The sequence below is a fragment of the Gracilinanus agilis genome, chromosome 3 (genome assembly GCF_016433145.1).
Source record: "Gracilinanus agilis isolate LMUSP501 chromosome 3, AgileGrace, whole genome shotgun sequence".
Lineage (NCBI taxonomy): Eukaryota > Metazoa > Chordata > Mammalia > Didelphimorphia > Didelphidae > Gracilinanus > Gracilinanus agilis.
The window spans coordinates 254842646-254862887 of record NC_058132.1 but is presented as its reverse complement, the minus strand read 5'-3'; the positions used below and the strand labels follow the sequence as shown (position 1 = coordinate 254862887).

Below are 20242 nucleotides of genomic sequence, written 5' to 3'. Positions count from 1 at the left end.
CTCCGGTCTCCTTGTCCTCGGGGTCAGGCCTCCTGGTAGTTCCCGGTCTGCCCCTCTGCCCGAGGTTCCTTCAGCAGTTTTTGGGGCTGCTTCCACAGCTGTGCTCAGGTCTGCACCGGGTCCTCACTGGAGGTCCAAGCCTGGGCTGGAGATCGTTATTCAAGCCTAGGGCACTGCCTTTGCCTGCCCTGATGCTCTTAGGGCCCTGCTTTCACCCAGGCAGAAGGTAGTGAAAGTCCGTGGGCTGGAGATCTTTATTCACACCTGAGGCGATGCCTTCAGTGCTTGGGAAAGGCCGAGTTTTAGGGGCCTTTGTCCCAGCCGGAGGCGGTGCCTTCACCCACGTGGGCGCTCAGGGAGAGTCCCATCCACCTGGGGTCCCTTGTCTTGCAGCGCACAGGTACGGGCTCAGGGGCTGCCAGTGATTTTCTGGTTGCCCCAGTCCTGTTTACCCGCTTGTGCGGTGTGGGGGGTGGGGGAGGGGCTTCTTCCTCTCGTGTTTTAGTGTGAACTGTTTCACCCCTTTAAAGTGTGGAAATGCCCCGATTCTGCGTACCTTCAATGCTGCGCCCTGTTGTGGGGTTCCTTCGTTCCTCTGGACTCGTTTTTATTTCCCCTTGAGGGGTCCTGTGTGGTTCGGTCAGGAGAGATGGAGCAGCTGCTCCTTACTCTGCCGCCATCTTAACCGGAAGTCCACAATCTACATTCTTAATAGCTTTTTACAGGACTAATAAATGTATCCTAATTTGATAAAACTTGGTAATGAATCAAGTGTCCTGAAATTCAAGTAAAGACCTAGATTCACAGATTTAGTACTGGAAGAGACCATCTTGTTCATTTTACAATTTAGCCAACTTTGGTTCAGAGAGATTTAAATTATTTGCCCAAAGTCACACAAAGTAGTAAGTGGCAGTAACAAACTCTGACTTCAAAATTCAGCATTTTTTCTACTGTGTCATGCAGCCTCTCAAAGCGGGGAAAAAGGGGACTAGTCGATTTATATGTCAATCCCCACATATTTATTAAACTCCTAGTGTGTATTGGGTGCTCTCCAAGGTTCTGGGGATTCAAAAATCAATCCTCTCTCTCATTCTCCCCCCAAATAAAACAATTAAAAAAAAAACCTGACCCTGCTCTCAGGGAATTCTTCCTTCCACAAAGCAAAATACCTAGTAATTAAAATGTCACTATCTTAGAGCTTTTAAAGTTTTACACTTAGTTCTTTGTAGAATACAAACTAATGTGTGGAAAGACAACCTTTTCTCCATCTAAATCTTTCATCTTTTGATTTCTTCAGTGAAAGGTCACTCCACAATGAATCACAACACTCTGTTTCCAGGAAATTATAGAATTCTCCCTGAGGAATTAGGGTTATCATCCTAAGGACTGGGGACCAGGGAGAGCCTCAGAATATGGAAAGCTGCTAGAAACAATTTACATAGAAGTTGCTGCTTTGGGTCTGCACTATATATACACTTCAGCACTTAGATGGATCTGTGATCTTATCTCAGACTGGGTATACCTTAAGCACCAATAAGAAATTTTACAAATAAGTGTTTTCTGGAATAAAAGAATTTATAGTTCCTTAAGCTTTGAATCCTATTCAAAGTGAAATATTAAGGAGAACTTGGAACAAATTCTTCCCTGGTGAGCATTATTTCAGTAGAAATGTTATCTTTTCTAGATTATGCCAAATATTTCATATGTACTGACCCCTCCCCTATCACCCTTGGGGGTTTCCCTCAACATCTAGAAATGTGAGGGGAAACTCTTCTTTCATACTTTTAGAACTCATTGAATGTAAGTAAGATAGAAAAGTGGGAGCAAATGGAAAAATGGGTACCTCTGGTCCATTGCATAAGTGATGAGGAACTTATAGATAAGGTTTTTTTTTTTTTTTTTAAACCCTTACCTTCAGTCTTGGAGTCAATACTGAGTATTGGCTCCAAGGCAGAAGACTGGTAAGGGTAGGCAATGGGGGTCAAGTGACTTGCCCAGGGTCACACAGCTAGATAGATAAGGTTTTAAAGTGATCAAAGAATACTGATAACAGCAGAGAGATTTGTTCCCTCCTCCCCAAGAAGGCAAGGGAGTCCCTGAGAAAAAATCATTTTGGTCTTTGATCCAATGAATAATTTTGTGGAAAATCAGCCCCTTTGCTTCTTTTGGAGGACATATCTCAGAACTTGTTTCATGTTATCATTGTGAGAGTCACACAGGGTTCTGAGAAACTGGGACCATTACTGTCATAATCATGCCACTGGGCTAGACTCAGTAGGACCAGTCACCATGGAATGAAGACCTCAAGTTACCTCTCTCACTTCCTCCTTTTTTCAAAGTTTAGCTCTGAGGTTATCTCTTATGGGAAGCCTTTCTTTATTCTTCTAGTTATAATTTGCTTCTTTCTTCACAATTTATCTTTTATTTTATTTACTTGTTTACATGTTGGTGTTTACCCCATTCCCCACTCCCAGTAGAAAGTAAGCTTCTGGCACAGCCTGTTTTTAATTTTTTTGTCTTTCACCTAGTCCAGAGACATAACATGCAGTAGGTGCTTAATAAATGTTGCATTGAACTATATCTTTAGGGAACCACAGCATATATTATATATGTCCCACTGGTTTGCTACTTTTTAATCAAAGTGGTGATGTCCATCTGGTAGGTCTCATATAAAGTCAAGCAATCTGTAAAGGAAATTTCTCCATCATTGTTGAAGGCCTGGAGAACAATATGAATGGACATTATTTTTTAATCACTATGTAAATGTGATCACTATATAGATTTTAATCACTATATATATACATACACAGATATACATACACATACATATCTTTGTGGGGTTGTAAATATAAAGTTGAGTGAATTATGAAGAAAATGGAATACTCTTGCTGAACTGCATTCAGTGTACTTACAGGTAAATATAATGTCTGTTCTTTTATCTTTTTTAGATTCATAGCTAAACCATGTGCCTTAGGGCTTAACATCCAGGCCAATGGACCACAGAAAGCCCAGCCTAATGCCATTCTCGAAAAGGTCTTCACTGCAATTACCAAGGTATGATATTTGCTAATGGTGTTAGTTGCCACTATTACCAAATTACCAAAATCAGTAAACAGATATTTGTTGAACCCCTTTCATGTGTTCAACATTGTGCTAGGCAAATATGTTGCTCAAAAGTGTATTCACATTGCAAAATATAATTTATCAAGGGGAATTAATGCCTTGACCAAAAAGGGTAGAAAATCAATAAGTGTGTAAAGTGTTAAGAGCTTGTTTGTTCACTCTCAGAGTGCAAAAAAAACAATCTGTTCACCCATCCCTGAATAATCCTTCTGCTTTGTCAGTGACAAGTCATATTCTGTTCCTTTTTTTATTTTCATGTGACATCTAATGAGAGATATGAAGCCTGTGTTGTTTGTATTCCTTTATATGTGTCTGAATGGAAGCAGAATAAAAAAATTCGCTCGTGTGGAAAAAATTACATTGGTAGTGATAGCAATGACTTTTCTTGGACTTCTCAAAAACAGGCTGGAAGAGTAAACTTCATTTTTATATTGAATGGAAGGTATAGAGAAAACAAGGCAAAAAAAAGGGTGGCAAAAATAAAAGAATATTAAACGTTGCTGGATAACCAGAGACATAGCAAAAAGAAGTTGAGCACAGAAGCTACATGGGGCAAGTAACCCCAAAATTGTGGTTATCATTCTTCAAAGAAGGATTTATTAAGCACCTTCTCTAAGTAAGGCATTGCACAAGATGCTGTTGATACAGAGATAGAAATGAAATAGTTCCTGCCCTAAAGCACTGAAGGCACTTCAAATTCTACTGAGGGAGACTATGTTGATACATAAACATATGCAAAATATTGACAAAATAAATATAAGGTAATTTTGAGGGAGTTAAAGGGACTAGCAGCTGGGAGGATCAGGGGAAAAAAGATAAAAATCAAGACGGGGAGGAATGGTTCTAAAAATAGATAAGAAAGAAGTAAAAGAGCTTGAAGTACTCAATACTAGTAAGAAAAAAGATAAAGACAGGAAAGATCCTGATCATATGTAAGCAGAGAGGAATTAGAGATTCACAAAATCTCACAGCTGGTGGTGATCTCAGAGGCCATCTAGGGCAACCCAGGCCTGAGCCAGAATCCTTCTTACGGTTTCCCCAAGTGGTCACCCAGTGTCCCTACTGGGAGACCTTGAGTGAAACAGAACTTATTTTTTTTGGAAGCAGCCAGTTCTACTTCTGGACAACTTTATGGAAGTTTTTCCTTACATTGAGCCTTAATCTGTTTCTTTGCCACTTCCACACATGACTCCTAGCATTGTCCTATCAGGTTAAAATAAGACATATCCACTTTCCCTTCCAAGTAGAAGCTCTTCAAATTATTGGAGACACTAATAGGAAGGTTTTGTTTCCTTGAACTTTCCATAACAGTTTGTTTATATCTCCTTTACATACTTAATCAGGCTATATTTTATATTATAGCTATTTGTGTGTCAATCATTTTGAGAGATTGTTCGCTCCCTGAAGCCAAAGGCCATGTTACATATAATTTTTTTTGCCAAGATAAAAAGTATTCATTTTAATTTATAGTGTCAGAAATTATCCAAATCTTTCCAGACACCTGATTAAGACTTGAATTAACCCAACATCCCAGGTTAAAAACAACTTAGAACAGCAACACAACAAAAAAGAATGCTCACATGTTACATATAATTTTAATAACTCTCATTAACTATTGCTATACAGAACATTGAATAAATGAACTAAAATTTTTTGTTCAGAAGGATTTTTTTCTTTAGTGAAAGAAGGACATTTTCTTTAGTGAATGTTGTATTTCAGATACTGAGCAGACTCATTTCCCCCCCTTTGTTTTATGGGACTTATGGAGGCTGTTTAATCAGATATTGACAGTCTAACAAATTTCACTCCTTACTTGATATTCACAGTTACTGATTATCTGAACAACTTACTCTCATATTCATGTTAGAAAGGACCTGAAAAGGTTTTCTGAGGTGATTCTTTTAAAACATGAAGGCCATTTTCCTAAAAGAGTATAAGAAACTGTCCAGTATTTCTAAATTTTTCATCTGGGAGAATAAAGAAATTAGATAAATGAAAATGCAGGAAAAAAGTTCTTGAAAACGTTGTGGGAATGATTTTTAGTCTTTTTCTAAGTGACAATCTATAAAAAGCAAATTTATTACAAAAATATTAACTTGTATATTCTTTAGGGTTCATAGAGTGGAAAATTTAAAGAAATCCTAAAGAAAATTTAAAGAAAAATGTTTATGTGGCATGTCAAATTGGCTCAGAAAAATACATATTTTTGTCACCAGAACAGATACACGGAGGGCATTGCTAGACTCCTTTTAAAATGTGATCACAGCACATTTGAATTCACTTTATGTAAGGTATTATAATGCAGTAAGCATTCAGTCTTCCAAATGGACAATAAAACATATTTTCTGCAAACATTTATTCCTATAGGAAACATGCAAAAGAGATTTTATTTCTCTTGCCTGTTGTTTACTATAGTTTTCAGAATAATTTTTAATACAAAGGTTAGTAAAGAGATTTTGCAGCCAGGCTGGCTGCTCTGGAGAATATTTGCTCTAAGTTAATTTCAGTGATCATATTTTACTGTGTTTCCAAGGTGACTCCTTTTGAAGTTGTCATATACTTTAAAACAAGAGCCTTCCATTTTAAATATTCCAACTTGCAGGAAAAATTGGGACTGCTCTTTCTTAAATCTTTCAGTGTCTTCCCTAAACAGGTTAGATAAAGGGATGAATCTGGAGAAGATGATGAGTTAAAGTCTCCTGGAGAAAGTTTCTATATAAATTTGACATTAATATCATAAAAGCATAAGAACTGCTACATAAAATGGAAAATTTCATCATCTAGTATTCTGTCTTTGATAGTGGCAGTATTTTTGTGGAAAGGCGAAATTGGCTAGTGGGAAGTAAGCCTCAATATTTTAGAAATTTTTTTCCTTCTTCATCAGATGAAAACTAGTACATTACTATCTTATTTTAAAAACTCATCATGGATTATTCAAAGGCCAATTGAAAATTGGGTGGAAGAATATGTAATACATTATGCATAAATTCAATTCAGTTTGAGAAGCATTTATTAATTGCATTGCATATAGTAAATACTTAAAAGAATACTTCATCATTCTTCCAGCAGGCAAATTGTTGAAATACTGGAAGTCAGGAAAGAGATGGAAACTGGTTATGAAAATCTAGGAATCATCTGCATAGATATGAATTGACAGGAAAAGTAATATATATATATATATGTGTGTGTGTGTGTGTGTGTGTGTGTATAATATCTTCAGACTAAAGGGTGATATGACCATCTAGTCCAAGTGAGAGATGACTGACATATATCCCATATGTTCTTTTGTCATCTGTGAAATGTCAGAAATCTAGAGGAAGACCCCCCCCCCCTGAAGTGGACACCTTGGAAAAGACATAGAGTATACTTGAATATGATATGTAATTAGATGGCTTGCCAACTGTAGTATCGGATAGTCAACACATTATTGAAATGAATTTATCCATATCTATGAATTTATTTAAACCTTTCTTAAACCTATTTGTATTTACAGCCTGTGTCTATTCTCTTTAGGCTAAGAAATTCCATTTCTACTGCTATGAGATAAAAACTTCCATACTGCATTATTAGGCTTTTGGGATATTTAATTCAGTATTCTCTTGTTTATGGAGGCCAAAAGGGATTCTTTTTGGGGAGGAGATAGTTGTCCTTCCTGTCACCATCCTCAAAGGTGAGGTTATCACCCAGCTACTCTTGTTAGATGTTTCTGACTTTGTCAATCCTCTATTTGACCACATAACTCTTTTAAAATTCACTTTTATTTACTTATTACATACAAATTTGTGAGGATAATAGAGATAATAGGTTTTTTTAAAAAAAATTAATTTCAAGCTTACCTCACTTGAATTTTCAGGGATGTAAAGAAACTTCCTACTATTTTGGAATTTGATAAATAAGTTTATGTTATCCTGGCCATCAATGACTATAAGCCCTTCCTTGCCTATCTAGCTTGGATTCCTTGTCGTTTTATTAAGCCTTTCATATAGTGATCATACTTCCTTCTATCCTAGTCTTTTTAACTGTACTTTTATAAATCTCTAATTTCTGTCTATATTTTTTTGGTTGTGGCAAAAAATGATGTGGCATTGCATAAGAAAAGGATTCTTTTGCTTTATTTTATTAGCTTTGCTTATAAACTGTTGATTTTGCATATGATAAATAAATAGAATTTACATAGTACTTTTAAGGTTTGCAAAATGTTTTGTGGGTTATCTCATTTGATCATTATAACAACTGTGTGGGGTTAAGTACAGTTACTATCCCCATTAAACAAATGAGGAAACCAAGGCTGAGAGAGGTTAAATGATTTGCTCAGATCACAGCTAATCATTCTAAGGCAAGAATTGTGAAGATTAGGTCTTCATGAAGTCTCTGAGCCACTAGAGAATACTGATAGTTCGAATGTTTTTTATCTTTAAATACATAACCTTATCTTTACCCACATCGAAATTTATCTATCTCCTTTTTTGTTTCCTTGTGAGATCTTTTCCCAAACTAACCCTATAGGCTAGTTGTTTTTTGTTTCTTTGCTTGTCACCAACAAGAATTCAATGGCACTGGACATAGGAGGGCTATAATTCACACTGGAGAAAATAACTAAATAATCATAACAATAAAAAAACCCTTTTTACTTGTTTTCCCCCAATACTACATACACCATTTACTGTTTTATCTTCTTATGGCAGCTTTCTGAAACTGTGAAGTAGAATAGGCATCATCTATATTTAAAAGGTGGGAAAATCAAGGCAAACAAAAATACATACTTGGTTGTCCTTCAACTCTTTAGTGATAGCGTTTATAGGAAAACCAAAGTCCTTTGTCTTTGGCTTGCTCTAGTTAATCCCCTTTCTAATCTGGAAGAAGAGGAAAGGAATGATATTATATTTTTCAAATGGTTTCCAAATAGAAATTTTGCAAATTTTGTAAAACGTTTCCAAATAGAAAATCTCTTGAAAGTTCATCCTTCTTTATTTCAATAAGAATCACCAATACATGCCTGTGATGTTGAATAAATGGATGTAGTACAATATATACAATATAGTACATGTATGATACATATTGTATAAATTATGCTACAAGTTTTAAGAAATGCTGAAACTTACACTTCCCAGTATTTCTCCAGTTTGCTAGTACTTGTTAAGGAGATAAGAGAATTTAGGATATATTGGAAATAATTTGTTTCATTGGATTAGAATTGGTAGAGAGGATTGATAAAACTATAAGGTATTTTGCAGGCAATGCCTTAAAGGATATTGAATGCTGAGCAATGGTTTGACTTTTACTAGGGAGACAATGGTGGGGCCCTGAAACTATTTTATCTGTCTTCCCATTCATTCATCTATATATTTAATTCTTTGATATTCTCCTTCACAGATTTAGGATTAGTAGGAGAAAAGTGAAACACTGGCATTTTTTATTTTAAGGGAAGCTGATCTTGTTTGAGTTTTTTTTTTGCATAAAAATTATTTATTAATAAGGTTATGATGAAGTTTTTTTCAAAGGTATGCTAAATAAACATCTAATAAATGATCAAATTAAGGGTGTTTATAATTACTTAAGGGGAATACATAAAGTTGAAAAATAGATTGATGACAATTTTCTTAATTCTTGTCTTGTAGCATCCAGATGAAAAGAGACTGGAAGGCCTTTCTAAGCAGTTAGATTGGGATGTTCGCAGTATTCAGCGCTGGTTTCGACAGAGACGCAACCAGGAGAAGCCCAGCACTCTTACTAGGTTCTGTGAGAGCATGTAAGTAGTTGGTCTCATTCTATGGTGCTCTGGAATATATTTCTTAGGTGAACTTTTAAATGCTCTTTTTGTTTCACCTTCAGGGAGCCTCTCTGAGTTCTTAAGGTCAGTTCAATCTGACAATTATTTATTAAGCACCTACCATGTGTAGAGCACAAGTATGTAATTAACAGGTTCATTCCATTTATAGCTACTTTTTAGAAAGAAAAACCATCCAATAAATATTAAGGATCTATTCCCCCCCAAAAAAATCAGGCAATGTAGATCAGAAGAGTGTCTCAACCAAATATTGTAAGTTTTGTATGGTTTTTAAGTTCTTTATAAATGTTTGTTGATTAATTAATGAAGTAACTCAAAACAAGAAAGTGACAAGGAAGTGTGGCAATGACTAATCTCTAGTTATCTGTACCTTGAAATAGAGTGAATTAAACTTTTTTGGAGAAAAGAAGGGGATGACGAACTAAAGAACCTTACATTGCAGTGGAAGAGACCTGGTTTAAAAAAGAGGAAAAAAATTCTTGATTGTAAGAGTTGTGAGATGTTGGAATCTAACAAATATCAATGTATATTGTAGCATCCTGTTCTCTGGAGAGTTTAAGGAAAGAAAGACTGCTATTTTTCTGAGTTGAATTTGATATTGCCAGAAGATGGGAATGGGCTATACGTCTTTTAAAGGTTCCTTTTGTTTTGTGATTTTTATGATATACTCATACCCAAGAAACTATTATCTCACCAAAAATAAAGAAATTGGTGAGAAGTGTTAAGGCATCAAGTCTATTCATGGACCCGGAAAGTTACTAAGAAAAGTTACCAAGTTTAGTCTTTAACTGCAGTGAAGTTTGCTCCATTCCTGGAAGGTACTACTGATCCTTACTCTAAAAATTCTCTCCTTGGGAGACTTTGCCCCCATACTTGATAATTTAAACAATAGTTCTGTCAATTCCAACTCTAATGAGATAGAAGCTCTTTCTATTTCAAGTCAGAGATGCCTTTTCAAACTGACAGGTGTTTGTGCCTCAAGGTTTGGCTTTCAATTATGCCAGAAAAGTATTTCAGCAGTTGAAATCTAATGTTTCAAGTGAAATTTAATTTTAAAGAAGAGTGAATTAGAAACACATCAATATAACCATAGACCCCCCCCCCCCAGGACTGGAACCATAGATTCCATCCTATCCTCTTTTTTTTTTTTGTACATAAGTTGTTTATTTTTATTTTTATACAATTACATGTAAAACAATTTCCCAACATTTATATTTTAAGACTTTGATTCTTCTCTCCCTTCCTTTCTTCCTCTCCTTTGCACTGCCTGAAAAGGCAAACAATTTGATATAGACTATACATGTACTATCATGTGAAACAATTCCACATTAGCCATGGACAAAATGTATACCAAAAAAGCAAACAGTACCCTGCACCGTTGCCACTGCCATCCCTAAGGCTCAGGAATCCTGCTTTCTGCTTAAGTGTTCAATAACTAGAGTATCTATTGGTATTATCACACTGATACTATATTTAGATTATTTAGGTTGGGCCTTATATACTTCAGTGTATGTATTTCTTCCTCTAGCCTTTATGCCCACCCTCCCTTTCTTCTAACTTCTAACTTCCTTGAGTATATAGACTCTGTACACAACTTTTTCTTGCTAATAAAATATTTACACCTGTTGTGTCTCTAATCATATCTCCATATCTGCTAGTACCCATGGTCTTATGTCTTTCTTACCTCCTTTTAAACTCTTATTCCTATCCAAAGAACCCCTCTAGTCATAGGATCATAAATCTAAAACTGGAATAAATCTTAGATTATTCCAAGTGAGTAAGCTCACAACCTTTCTCTTCAACTCTTTGGTCAAGTGGTTACTTTTTTTAACCATTTCTTTTGCTTCTTTCTCTTCCCTAAATTACTTCTTTTTTTTTTTTGAACACCAGTTGTATCCAGGCAGTCACTAGGTTCTATTGATTATTGATCTGCCTTCCTCATTTATTCCTTTCCTTCCTTTCCATTGTTCCCACTATTAATACTTTATCAGATTTTTTGTAATGAACCAGTCTCCTGATTTCCCTACTTCCAGCTACTCCCTTCTAACTACTCTCCTTCCTTTTTTTTAAAAGGAGTTTTGAAAACCCATTTTAGTCAGTATCAACCCCACCCTTTGATTGGCTAGGCATACTATGGGAGGACACCAGAGGCCTCCTGGCTCCCTGACATTTTTGAAGAGACTTGCCTCTTGTTCCCTTGACTCCTGGCACCTGGAAGATTGGTCTCTGACCTAGACTGAGGTCAATCTGTCCAACTAGAGAGACCCAGAAGGAGTCACATCACTGGGAATTTTAAGAGAATGGTTTGAGGAAGGAGAGTACACTTGGTTTGGAGATTTTTCTTGGCGCTACTGCCTTTGGCTTTTGGCTAGTAAACAGAGACAAGTGAGTCAAACTCAGATTAGCTAGGCAGGACCAGGTGATTATGTGACTATCTCTCTAACTCCAAACTTGACTACTTAATAAATAAATATGAATTAATATACAGTATCCAGAGAATTATAATCATAACACTTTTCTATTTTGCCCTGTATCCTACTGTCAGATCATTCTTCCTAAACAACTACTTTAAACATCTCTCCTATGTTGATAAAATCTAAGTGGTTCTACTTGACTTTAGTAGCAGGGAGAAACCATAGTGGATAATGGAAATTATATCTGCAATGTAGAAAGTAAAAAGTGATAGACCTGTTCTAGCTGGGCATACACAATAAAACTTAAGATCAATGGGTAGAAGTTATAGAGGGAATCTCAGTTCAATTTCCTGCAAAACTAACTAACAATTACAGCTATTCAAAAAATGGAATGGGTCACCTAGATGAAGAGTTAGTTTTCTATCACTGAAGGTCTTTAAGCAGAGGCTAGAGGACCATTTGTTAGGAATTTTACAGACCCCATTCATGCCTGGTAGGAACTGAACTAGTCCATCTCTTTCAATAGTCTGTGAATCTTTTGTTATACCATAAGAAATGATGGGTATTATATCTTCTTCAAATAGCTACCTCCTTCTTTTCCTCCCCAACTAAATGTATTTGTATATATTGTTTACTGTCTTTGAATATAAGATCATGAGGGCTGGAGCCATCTCTATTTTATGGCAGTGTCTTGTGAATGACATAAAAGAAATGCTTGTTGAATTTAATTAATTTGAATGCCAGTGTCTCCCATTAGGATTGCCTTTGTCTTTCTTTCTCATTTATATTCTCCCAGTCCTTCAGGGTTCCCCTCAAGGCTTTTTTTCTCCTCTGAAGCTATATTTCTCCTTCCTCCAAACCCTCTTTTCTGGAACACTTCTTTGACAATGAATCATATATACTGCTTTGTTTCTTTAAATTTTCACTTTTGTATATCTTCAGTCTCCAATATAGTTTAAGTTCCTTGAAGTTAGTGACTATGTCTTATTGCTTATAGAATTTAATGCAGTACTCTTCAATAATGTGTACCTATGGAATTTTGGATGAATGAATTTTCACATTTTTGAGAAAGATTTTGATAAATATGTAACCCGTTTTGCTGTGTGCCAACTTGCTCTTTGTGCCAGTTTGATAACACAACTACCTACTTAAGCTACTTCCAAGGTGAAGAGAAAGTATTAAAGATTGGGAAGTAGTACAAAAGGCAAAAATATAGAAAGGGTGGTCATGGAGTTGAGTTGACTAATGAAGAAGATAGATAAAAATATAGTATAGAGAGGGGAGTGAATGTGAACCATAACTTTTTAATAATAATCATGCCATACTTTTTTTTCTTAGGAATGAAGCACAAGCTCATATAGTAGAGGATTTCTCCTAAAGTTGCTCTAGCAGTTGTGTTAGTCACCATTCAAAAGCAAATTATGGGCTAAGATACTGAAATCAAGTATAAAAGATCAGCATTTTTTTCTCTTCAGTAAACAAAATTCATGATAAAAATATTAACTTCTTTCAAGGAAATTGAATTTCAGTCTTTCAGTGATCCTGGAGTTTCAGAAGTATGTGTGTGTATGTGTGTTTGTTTGTTTTCAATTCAACAATGATTTATTAAGTGCTGGAAATGATTGCTGACCTGGCTGGCATTTGGCACCATAATGCAGAGGAACTTAGCAGGAGTTGTTCAATGAGCAATGTGCTGAGACATTGATGAGAAGCATTTTTTCCTTTCTGCCTACTCTCCCTCATTCACTGCCTTGTCAATTTTGATGCATATTCTTCTACAAGTGCTCACATCCTTTTTGACAACTGAAATAGAGATTTTTCAAAGGAGAAAAAAGGAGAAATTTATAAAACTGTAGGAATACATGGGAGAAATTTTAGAAGGTTCAAAATGAAGGATGCTGCTTTGTAGACAGAATGCCTTCAGACTGCCAAAACTTTGACATCTTCCTCCACCAGTTATTTTATAGCATTTATATAAAGGCTAAATAGTGGAAAGAACCCGAGGATTAGAGACAGGAGGTTCTGGGTTCAGATCAGGCCTCAGATATTTTCTAACTGTGTGAGCCTGGGCAAGTCATTTAAACCTCATTTTGCCTAGATCTTACCACTCTTCTGCCTTGAAACTGATACTTAGTATTGATTTTATACATAAAGACAGCACATAAAGATTTTTAAAAAAATAATAAAGGTTAAATAGTGAGTAGCAAAACCAAAGTCTCAGAAGAAGTAGTTACCTCTTTTTTGGTATCATATTTCTGCTCACAAATTTTGTTTGTCTTGCAGTATTTTTTTGTGTCACAAGTTAGCAAGTGATGCCATGTAGAATTCTCATTCAAGCTGTTTCCCCCTGAGTTTTAGAGAGATTTCTCATGCAACATTCTAAATCATGTGGAGAAAACCATGTGAATATGAAACTGATTTGCTTTACTTAATACTAAACATCAATTCAAGGAAAAATTAGAACCAAATATTTGAAGATGCCTTTGTAAAATTAGGAACAAAGTTCTATTCTCCATAAAGATTCCACTTCAGTGTAGTAGAGAATTATTCTAGTCAGCCCCGTGATTATCTCAATGTACTAATACAAGAGAGTAGCATTTTTAAAGGAAGAAATTTGAATCAGAATTAACTTACAAGACAGTTTGTCTTTTCTATTTTTCTTTAGGTTATAACTTGAGATAAGGCAGCAAAAAGAATTTAGATATTTCAATGTCAGGCATAATTTTTTTCCTATTTATTTATTGAAGACAAGGAAGAATGTGGAAGGCAATAAGTGAATTCAACAAGGGGTAATATTTTATTAATAATAAGAAAATTTTATATAGCATTTTGATTTATAAAGGATGCTATATATGTTATCTCTTTTGATGTTGTTTTCTTGTCTGCCACTATTTCTCTATGCCTTTTAAAAAAATGTTTATAAGCTCTTGCCTTCTGTTTTAGAATTACTATTGATTCTAAGGCAGAACTGTAAGGGCTAGCAATGGAAGTTAAATGACTTGCCATGAATCACACAGGTAGTAAGTTCCTGAGGTCATATTTGAACCCACGACCTCTTGTCTTTAAGCCTGGCTCTCAGTCCATTGAGCCACCCAGCTGTCTCTCTATGTCTTCTTACTGTCAGTTAACAAATATGTCTTAAGTATTTGAGCACTAGCCTAAGCACTGTGAATACAAATACAAGCAAAAAGAGAGTCCCTGTCCTTAAAGAATTCACAATCTAAATAGAAAAGACATTGCATAAAAGGAAGCTGAAAAGCAGCAGGGTTAGGTTGGGGTGGGAGAAAAATGGTTCATGATTGTGGTGCAGAAAGGGGGCTTAACTGCTTTGCAGAATCTTCTGTCAGTTAAGGAGGGTTTTAGAATCTTGGGAAAAGGACAGTTGGTCCTGGGAACTCGTGGAGAGAGTCAGGGTCCATCTGAGCTCCTTCTTTAGATTGAAACCTGGCCTATATTTTGCAGCTTTTCTTTTTAAATTGTTAGTTTAGCTAATTCCTTTGAATCTCCCTGCCCTACCTTATTCCCACCTTCATTTTCCCTACCTGAGTGTCTGAGAAGTTTGGAAAGGAGAGTAGTTCTGAGAGTTAGTTCAAATCTGTGATAGCTTAGTCAAATAGGGCTTACCCTTGTTGCAAATTTACCTTATTGAATCATTGTATCCAGATTTCCTACCCCTTTGATTACAAATCCTTTTGAGGCTGAAGTAAGCTGGGCTACACAGTCTCAAGTTCCTGCTTCCCTTCCCCCACCTGAAGCTTTCTCTAAGCGGCTGTTAGGGCTACCTTGTAACCTTTACCCTGCCAATCTATCCTAGAAGACAATAAACCCTGTTTGTATTTAATCAAGACCTTTTGGCTACTTTATTAGTTGATTAATAAGAGAGGGAGGAAGAGAGAGAGGAATAACATACTCTCTGGAGTTTGAGGGAAGCTGAGGGTATCCATTTTGAAGGAAGTGTAACTTCAGTACTTCCTTCTAGTCCCTTCCTGTGAAACTGACTAAAACCTCAAGTCAGTTTCAAGCTGTTCTTGGCTGGCTCTAACCTAGCTCTGTAAAGTGTCCTTTTACTTGAAGGGCTCAGTCTATTTCCCTTCAGTGTTTTGTCTCTAACCTGAGTATCCAGTCTGTGTTTCCCTGCTGCTGTTGCCTGCTTTAGATTAACTCATCCTCTCCCTTGCAACCCTTGGTACCTCAGTGTTTATATTCCCTAAACTCAGACATTCCCTTATTTCTCCTACCACCTCAACTACCAACCTTCACTATTGTACCTTCCTCATCCACTATATTGCCTTAGGCATTCACAAACCCCCATATACAGTGCCTATCCTCAGTTGCAACCAGCTACTACCTATAGCCTAGTCCCTTGATTACCTCCAGCCTTAGGTCCCTTGCCTTGCCTTATTCCCTATTCCTACCAGCTATTACCCCTAGGTTCAGCCCCATATTACATCCTGCAGATTCCCTTATTACATCCTAAAATCCCCTTATAACATGATGGAGAAATCTAAAGGAATGCATTCTGATGGGAAATGAAGAGATGGCTGCCCTGGGAATTTTTATTAAATACAGGTGATGAGAGGGGGTCCATTTTGGTTTTATTTTGTATCATGCTAATTTCAGAATATATATTATAGATATATATTTAAAGTGTGGCCACCAGGAATCAACAATTCAGGTTGATTCCGTAATTAAATTAGACCCAAGTCAGCACTGGGTTTAAGGTAGTTTATTTACAGTTAGGAGGGTAAAAGGTAGGGAAATAGAGTGAGGGAGAGGCTAGTCCAGGCTTGCAGAGGCCTGGACAGAGAGAGAAGGTTAAAAGGCTAAATAAATGAAGCTGCAAGCCACAAGGCTTAGCAACCAGATAGGCTAGTGCCTACTTAAGGCAGTTTGGAAGCGGCCTAGGTAGGCCAAGAAAGTCAGCCTAACTTACCTACATGACCATTCTGAGTAGAAGCTGCCTGAGGTCTCCTCAAAGTGGGAACTCCTCAATAGGAAGTAACCAACATACTTAAAGAAATAGTGTCTTTCGTCACTTCCCGTGGGTCCACCTCTAATTCAAGTGGACAAATGGCAGTCTCTACAATGATTTGGACTGCCCAAAGGGCAGTCCCTTGTTCTTGATTTGTTACTTCATGTCATGTGTGGGTAACCCATCTCCCCTCCCCACTAAGGGAGGTGAGGATGACATCATCTCTATGCCTAGGGTGAATAGAGTTTGACTATGAATGGGCTAGAGTTAATTCCATTTACACACTACTTGACCTAGTAAATAGAGTGCCGACTTGGAGACAGGAAAATTCATTTTCCAGAGTTCAAATCCAGTCTCAGATACTCTATAGGTGTGTGACCCCAGCAAGTCATTTAATCCAGTTTGCCTTAGTTTTGTCATCTGTAAAATGAACTAGAGAAGGAAATGGCAAACCACTCCAGTATCTTGGCCAAGAAAACTCCAAATGGGGTCACAAACAATTGAACATAATTGAAATGAACGAACAAGAAACAGACAATATAGTGACTGGTCCTGAAAACATATGCACCATTCCACCCTCTCAGTTCCTGTGTCTCTGCTGAGAAAAAGGAGGCACATTGCATTATTTATTCTCCAGGAAAGACATTACCTGAATGGCCAAACTCCTTTCAGTAATCTTTTTGTTTATGTTTTGATAGTCATTATATTACATATATCATCTCCTTTGACTCTCAGACCAACCTTATAAGGTGGTTGCTTCTATTCTAGTTTTATAGGCAAGGAAATTGAGATTGAGTTTAAACAATTTACCCAGGATATCATTAGTAAATGTCTGAAGTGAATTTGAACTGGCATCTTTTGCACTCCAGGACAAATACTCCATTCATTGTGCCACTTAAATTCCTTTCTTTAAGCTTATGATCTAATTTAGTTTTCTTGTTTTGGGATTGCTATGATTAAGAATTCCTTCTTCTCCTGAGACGCTGGTACCTTATGGATCAAATGAGAATATGTACTGTAAAAAGGAATTCTTTATTTATTTTTTTAATTTAACAGGGGACCATAAAGATGTATAGGGATTAACCAGCCCACAGTGACAGGAAGTGGGACTGGGGAGCCCTCTTTTGAGCCAATGTCATTTGCTGACAGTTAGGAGAGTCAGTTGCTGACAGTTGGTGGATCAGTTGCTGGCAGTTAGGGCTGGCAGTTGCAGGGAAGTTGGGGGTTGATTACTGGTAGTGTGGGTTGGCTTTTATTTGCTGGAATATAAAGGTGGGACTGAGCTTACTGAAAGAGCTTTTGGCTTTAGCCTTTAAAGGACTTTTTGCCTCTGGGATCTCTAGAGAGCAGGAGGTCTGTCTCTGAGGCAAGGATCTGTTGTCAGTTGGCTACTGAGAGTTTGGATTGCTATAGAAAACTGATTGAAGGAGTGAGTAAGTGGTGGCTATCCATTATTTTAGGGAGTTAGGGAATTAGTGAATAATTTATAGATAGTGTAGGTTAGATAGGCCTGGTGTTTGCCAGGCAAGAAGAAGCTATCCTCAGAAAGACAGTTAGAGGTAATATTAGGAATTTTAGGTATATTTATAGGGTAAAATATTAATAATCTCTCTTTCCTCTTTTCTATCTTTCCCTCCTTTACTATGTTCTTTTACTATCTCTATTTTAATTAAACTAAATTGTTAATTATTAAAAGCTGTTACAAGTTTTCTTTTCTCTGGCTTAAAGGGATAATATTAATTTACAACTCTACTATATTCTCATTAAAACATGAATTATTAAAAGCTGCTCTATTATTTTGTAAAACCCATATTTTAACCCTTAAGTACATATATACATATATGTGTCTATTTAAATGTTTATGTACATTTATATATATATTTATATATATATATATATCACTTTGCAAAACTTAAAATGATATTTAAGTCCTAGTTATACATTAGTTCTTTATATTATTGTATTTGTTCTGTTTTTAGAAGGGGAATAAAAAGAAAGCTTATTTTACAATAAAATCAAATACTTTTTAAAGGAGAAACACACAGGTGTCAGCTTGGGCTACCACAAGAAAAAGAATACCATCTAAATTGGCATTAAGAACCCCAGAGCCTTTAGTATAGTGCTATGTGATTGGAAAGACTTCTATATGTATGCCTCATGTTTAGATAAGGGGAATGTGGACTAAAGAAAGACCAGGGCTATTGAAAAAACAAAGTTGCTGTAGAGAGAATACCTACAATGCCAAGATTTCCAGTTAGCAAAAAAGATATTGAATACACAGGATTGCCTTTGAGAGGTATGAGTTAGGAAAAAAGTCTTTTTTTAGTGTTGATGTTTTAGCTAAGGCATTTCTGTTGAAGTTGAGACTAGTAAAGGAGGTAACTGTTTAATAAAGAAAAATGTTCGGATACTAAAGTTAGAAGTTAGTGGGGGGGTGCATCTGGGTAGCTCAGTGGATTGAGAGCTAGGCCTAGAGACAGGAGGTCCTAGGTTCAAATCCGGCCTCAGACACTTCCCAGCTGTGTGACCCTGGGCAAGTCACTTGACCCCCATTGCCTACCCTTACCAATCTTCCACCTATAAGTCAATACACAGAAGTTAAGGGTTTAAAATTAAAAAAAAAAAAAAAAAAAAAGAAGTTAGTGGGTTTCACCAACTTTGTTAGAAAGATGTACATCCCAGTCCAAGGACAAATAGCTCCTTTCTCAGGCTGAGATTTTAGTACCACTCCATAGCTGCTACATTTCTTTTTTTTTTTTTTAATGTATCATTCTGTGCTTCCCTCCCCAATTCCTCCCCCATCATCCAAGAATAACCTATTTTAGATTATTAAGAATAAACTAATCTATATAGCCTACTTTCTTCTTGTTGTTTTGCTGGTTGGTAGGCAGGTTCTTCATCTCTCCCCATTTGCTCACACTCTTTCTCTTTCCCCTCTTCCTTTCCACCTGACTTTTTCTGTGTGTTTGCTAGCAGTAGCATGGAGTTTTTGCATTATATTTCCTACTATATTTCCTACTAAGGCCACTCACCTTTCTGTATTCAAAATTTAGCCATATCACCTGTGTAGGGATAAAATTTATCATTGGACTACATATAAGAGAATGTGGTTGCTGATTTAAAAATAATTAATATAGCTCAAGTCAAAATGACTTTTTAGCAGCTTTATAAAAAAGAGAGGAAGAATGAAAGTAGAGAAATGTGAAAGAGAGTAGAGTAAGATAACAAACCTAAGACACTAAATATTTGCTCCAGCTCCAGGCCTAACCCAGGCAGTCCTCAGCTGGAGGACTCTCAGCCAGAGGGCCTGGTGGTGAATAACCATATGGTCTCCTCCAAGATTGGTAGGCTTATCTGGAAAATAATCTCTTCAGAAGCTAGGAAATGAGTCTGCTTTTCACTCATCCAAGCAGTGGCTCTAAAAGGAGAAGATCCAAGAGTAGTCTTACCAGAGTCCCTGGTCCTCCCCACTCCAGATTCAGCCTGAAGATCTTCCAACAGGAAATTTCGGCCTGTTTTAAAGACCTTTCTTTGCGTCACTTCCTGTCCTTTCCTCCACTTTATGGGGACCAATTGGAGTTCTTAAATTTGCTTAGCACTGCCCAGTGGGGGAAGTCAGTGGCTCCTGGAGGTGTAAACCACTTTAGTGGGTGGTTTGTGGACCTTTCCTATTTTACTTAAGTATGGGTGTTTTTGCTTTTGGTTGATTAAATTTAAAAGTAAGAAGAGGAGTGTTAATCCCATCTTCACAATTCCCACTGTAATCCTTTGGGAGACTAGTTTCCCCAATTGATTATTTAACATAATTACCTTATACTTCTAAAGATCTTCTAACTACAGGTGCATACAATATTGCATTTTTTAAGAGGAAACTACAATAGTTAGAGATAAGAGGGAAATAGGTGGGAGAGAGAGAGAGAGAGAGAGAGAGAGAGAGAGAGAGAG

General features: G+C 36.6%; 1 protein-coding gene across 1 annotated transcript in view; it reads left to right on the top strand.

Annotated features, from left to right (window-relative positions):
• CERS6 (ceramide synthase 6) overlaps nt 1–20242 on the top strand; it is a 318341-nt gene that overhangs the window by 75917 nt on the left and 222182 nt on the right. The window contains exons 2-3 of the mRNA XM_044669814.1: nt 2949–3054; nt 8742–8872. Coding sequence (XP_044525749.1) covers nt 2949–3054; nt 8742–8872 — 237 coding nt within the window. The remainder of the gene's footprint in view (nt 1–2948; nt 3055–8741; nt 8873–20242) is intronic.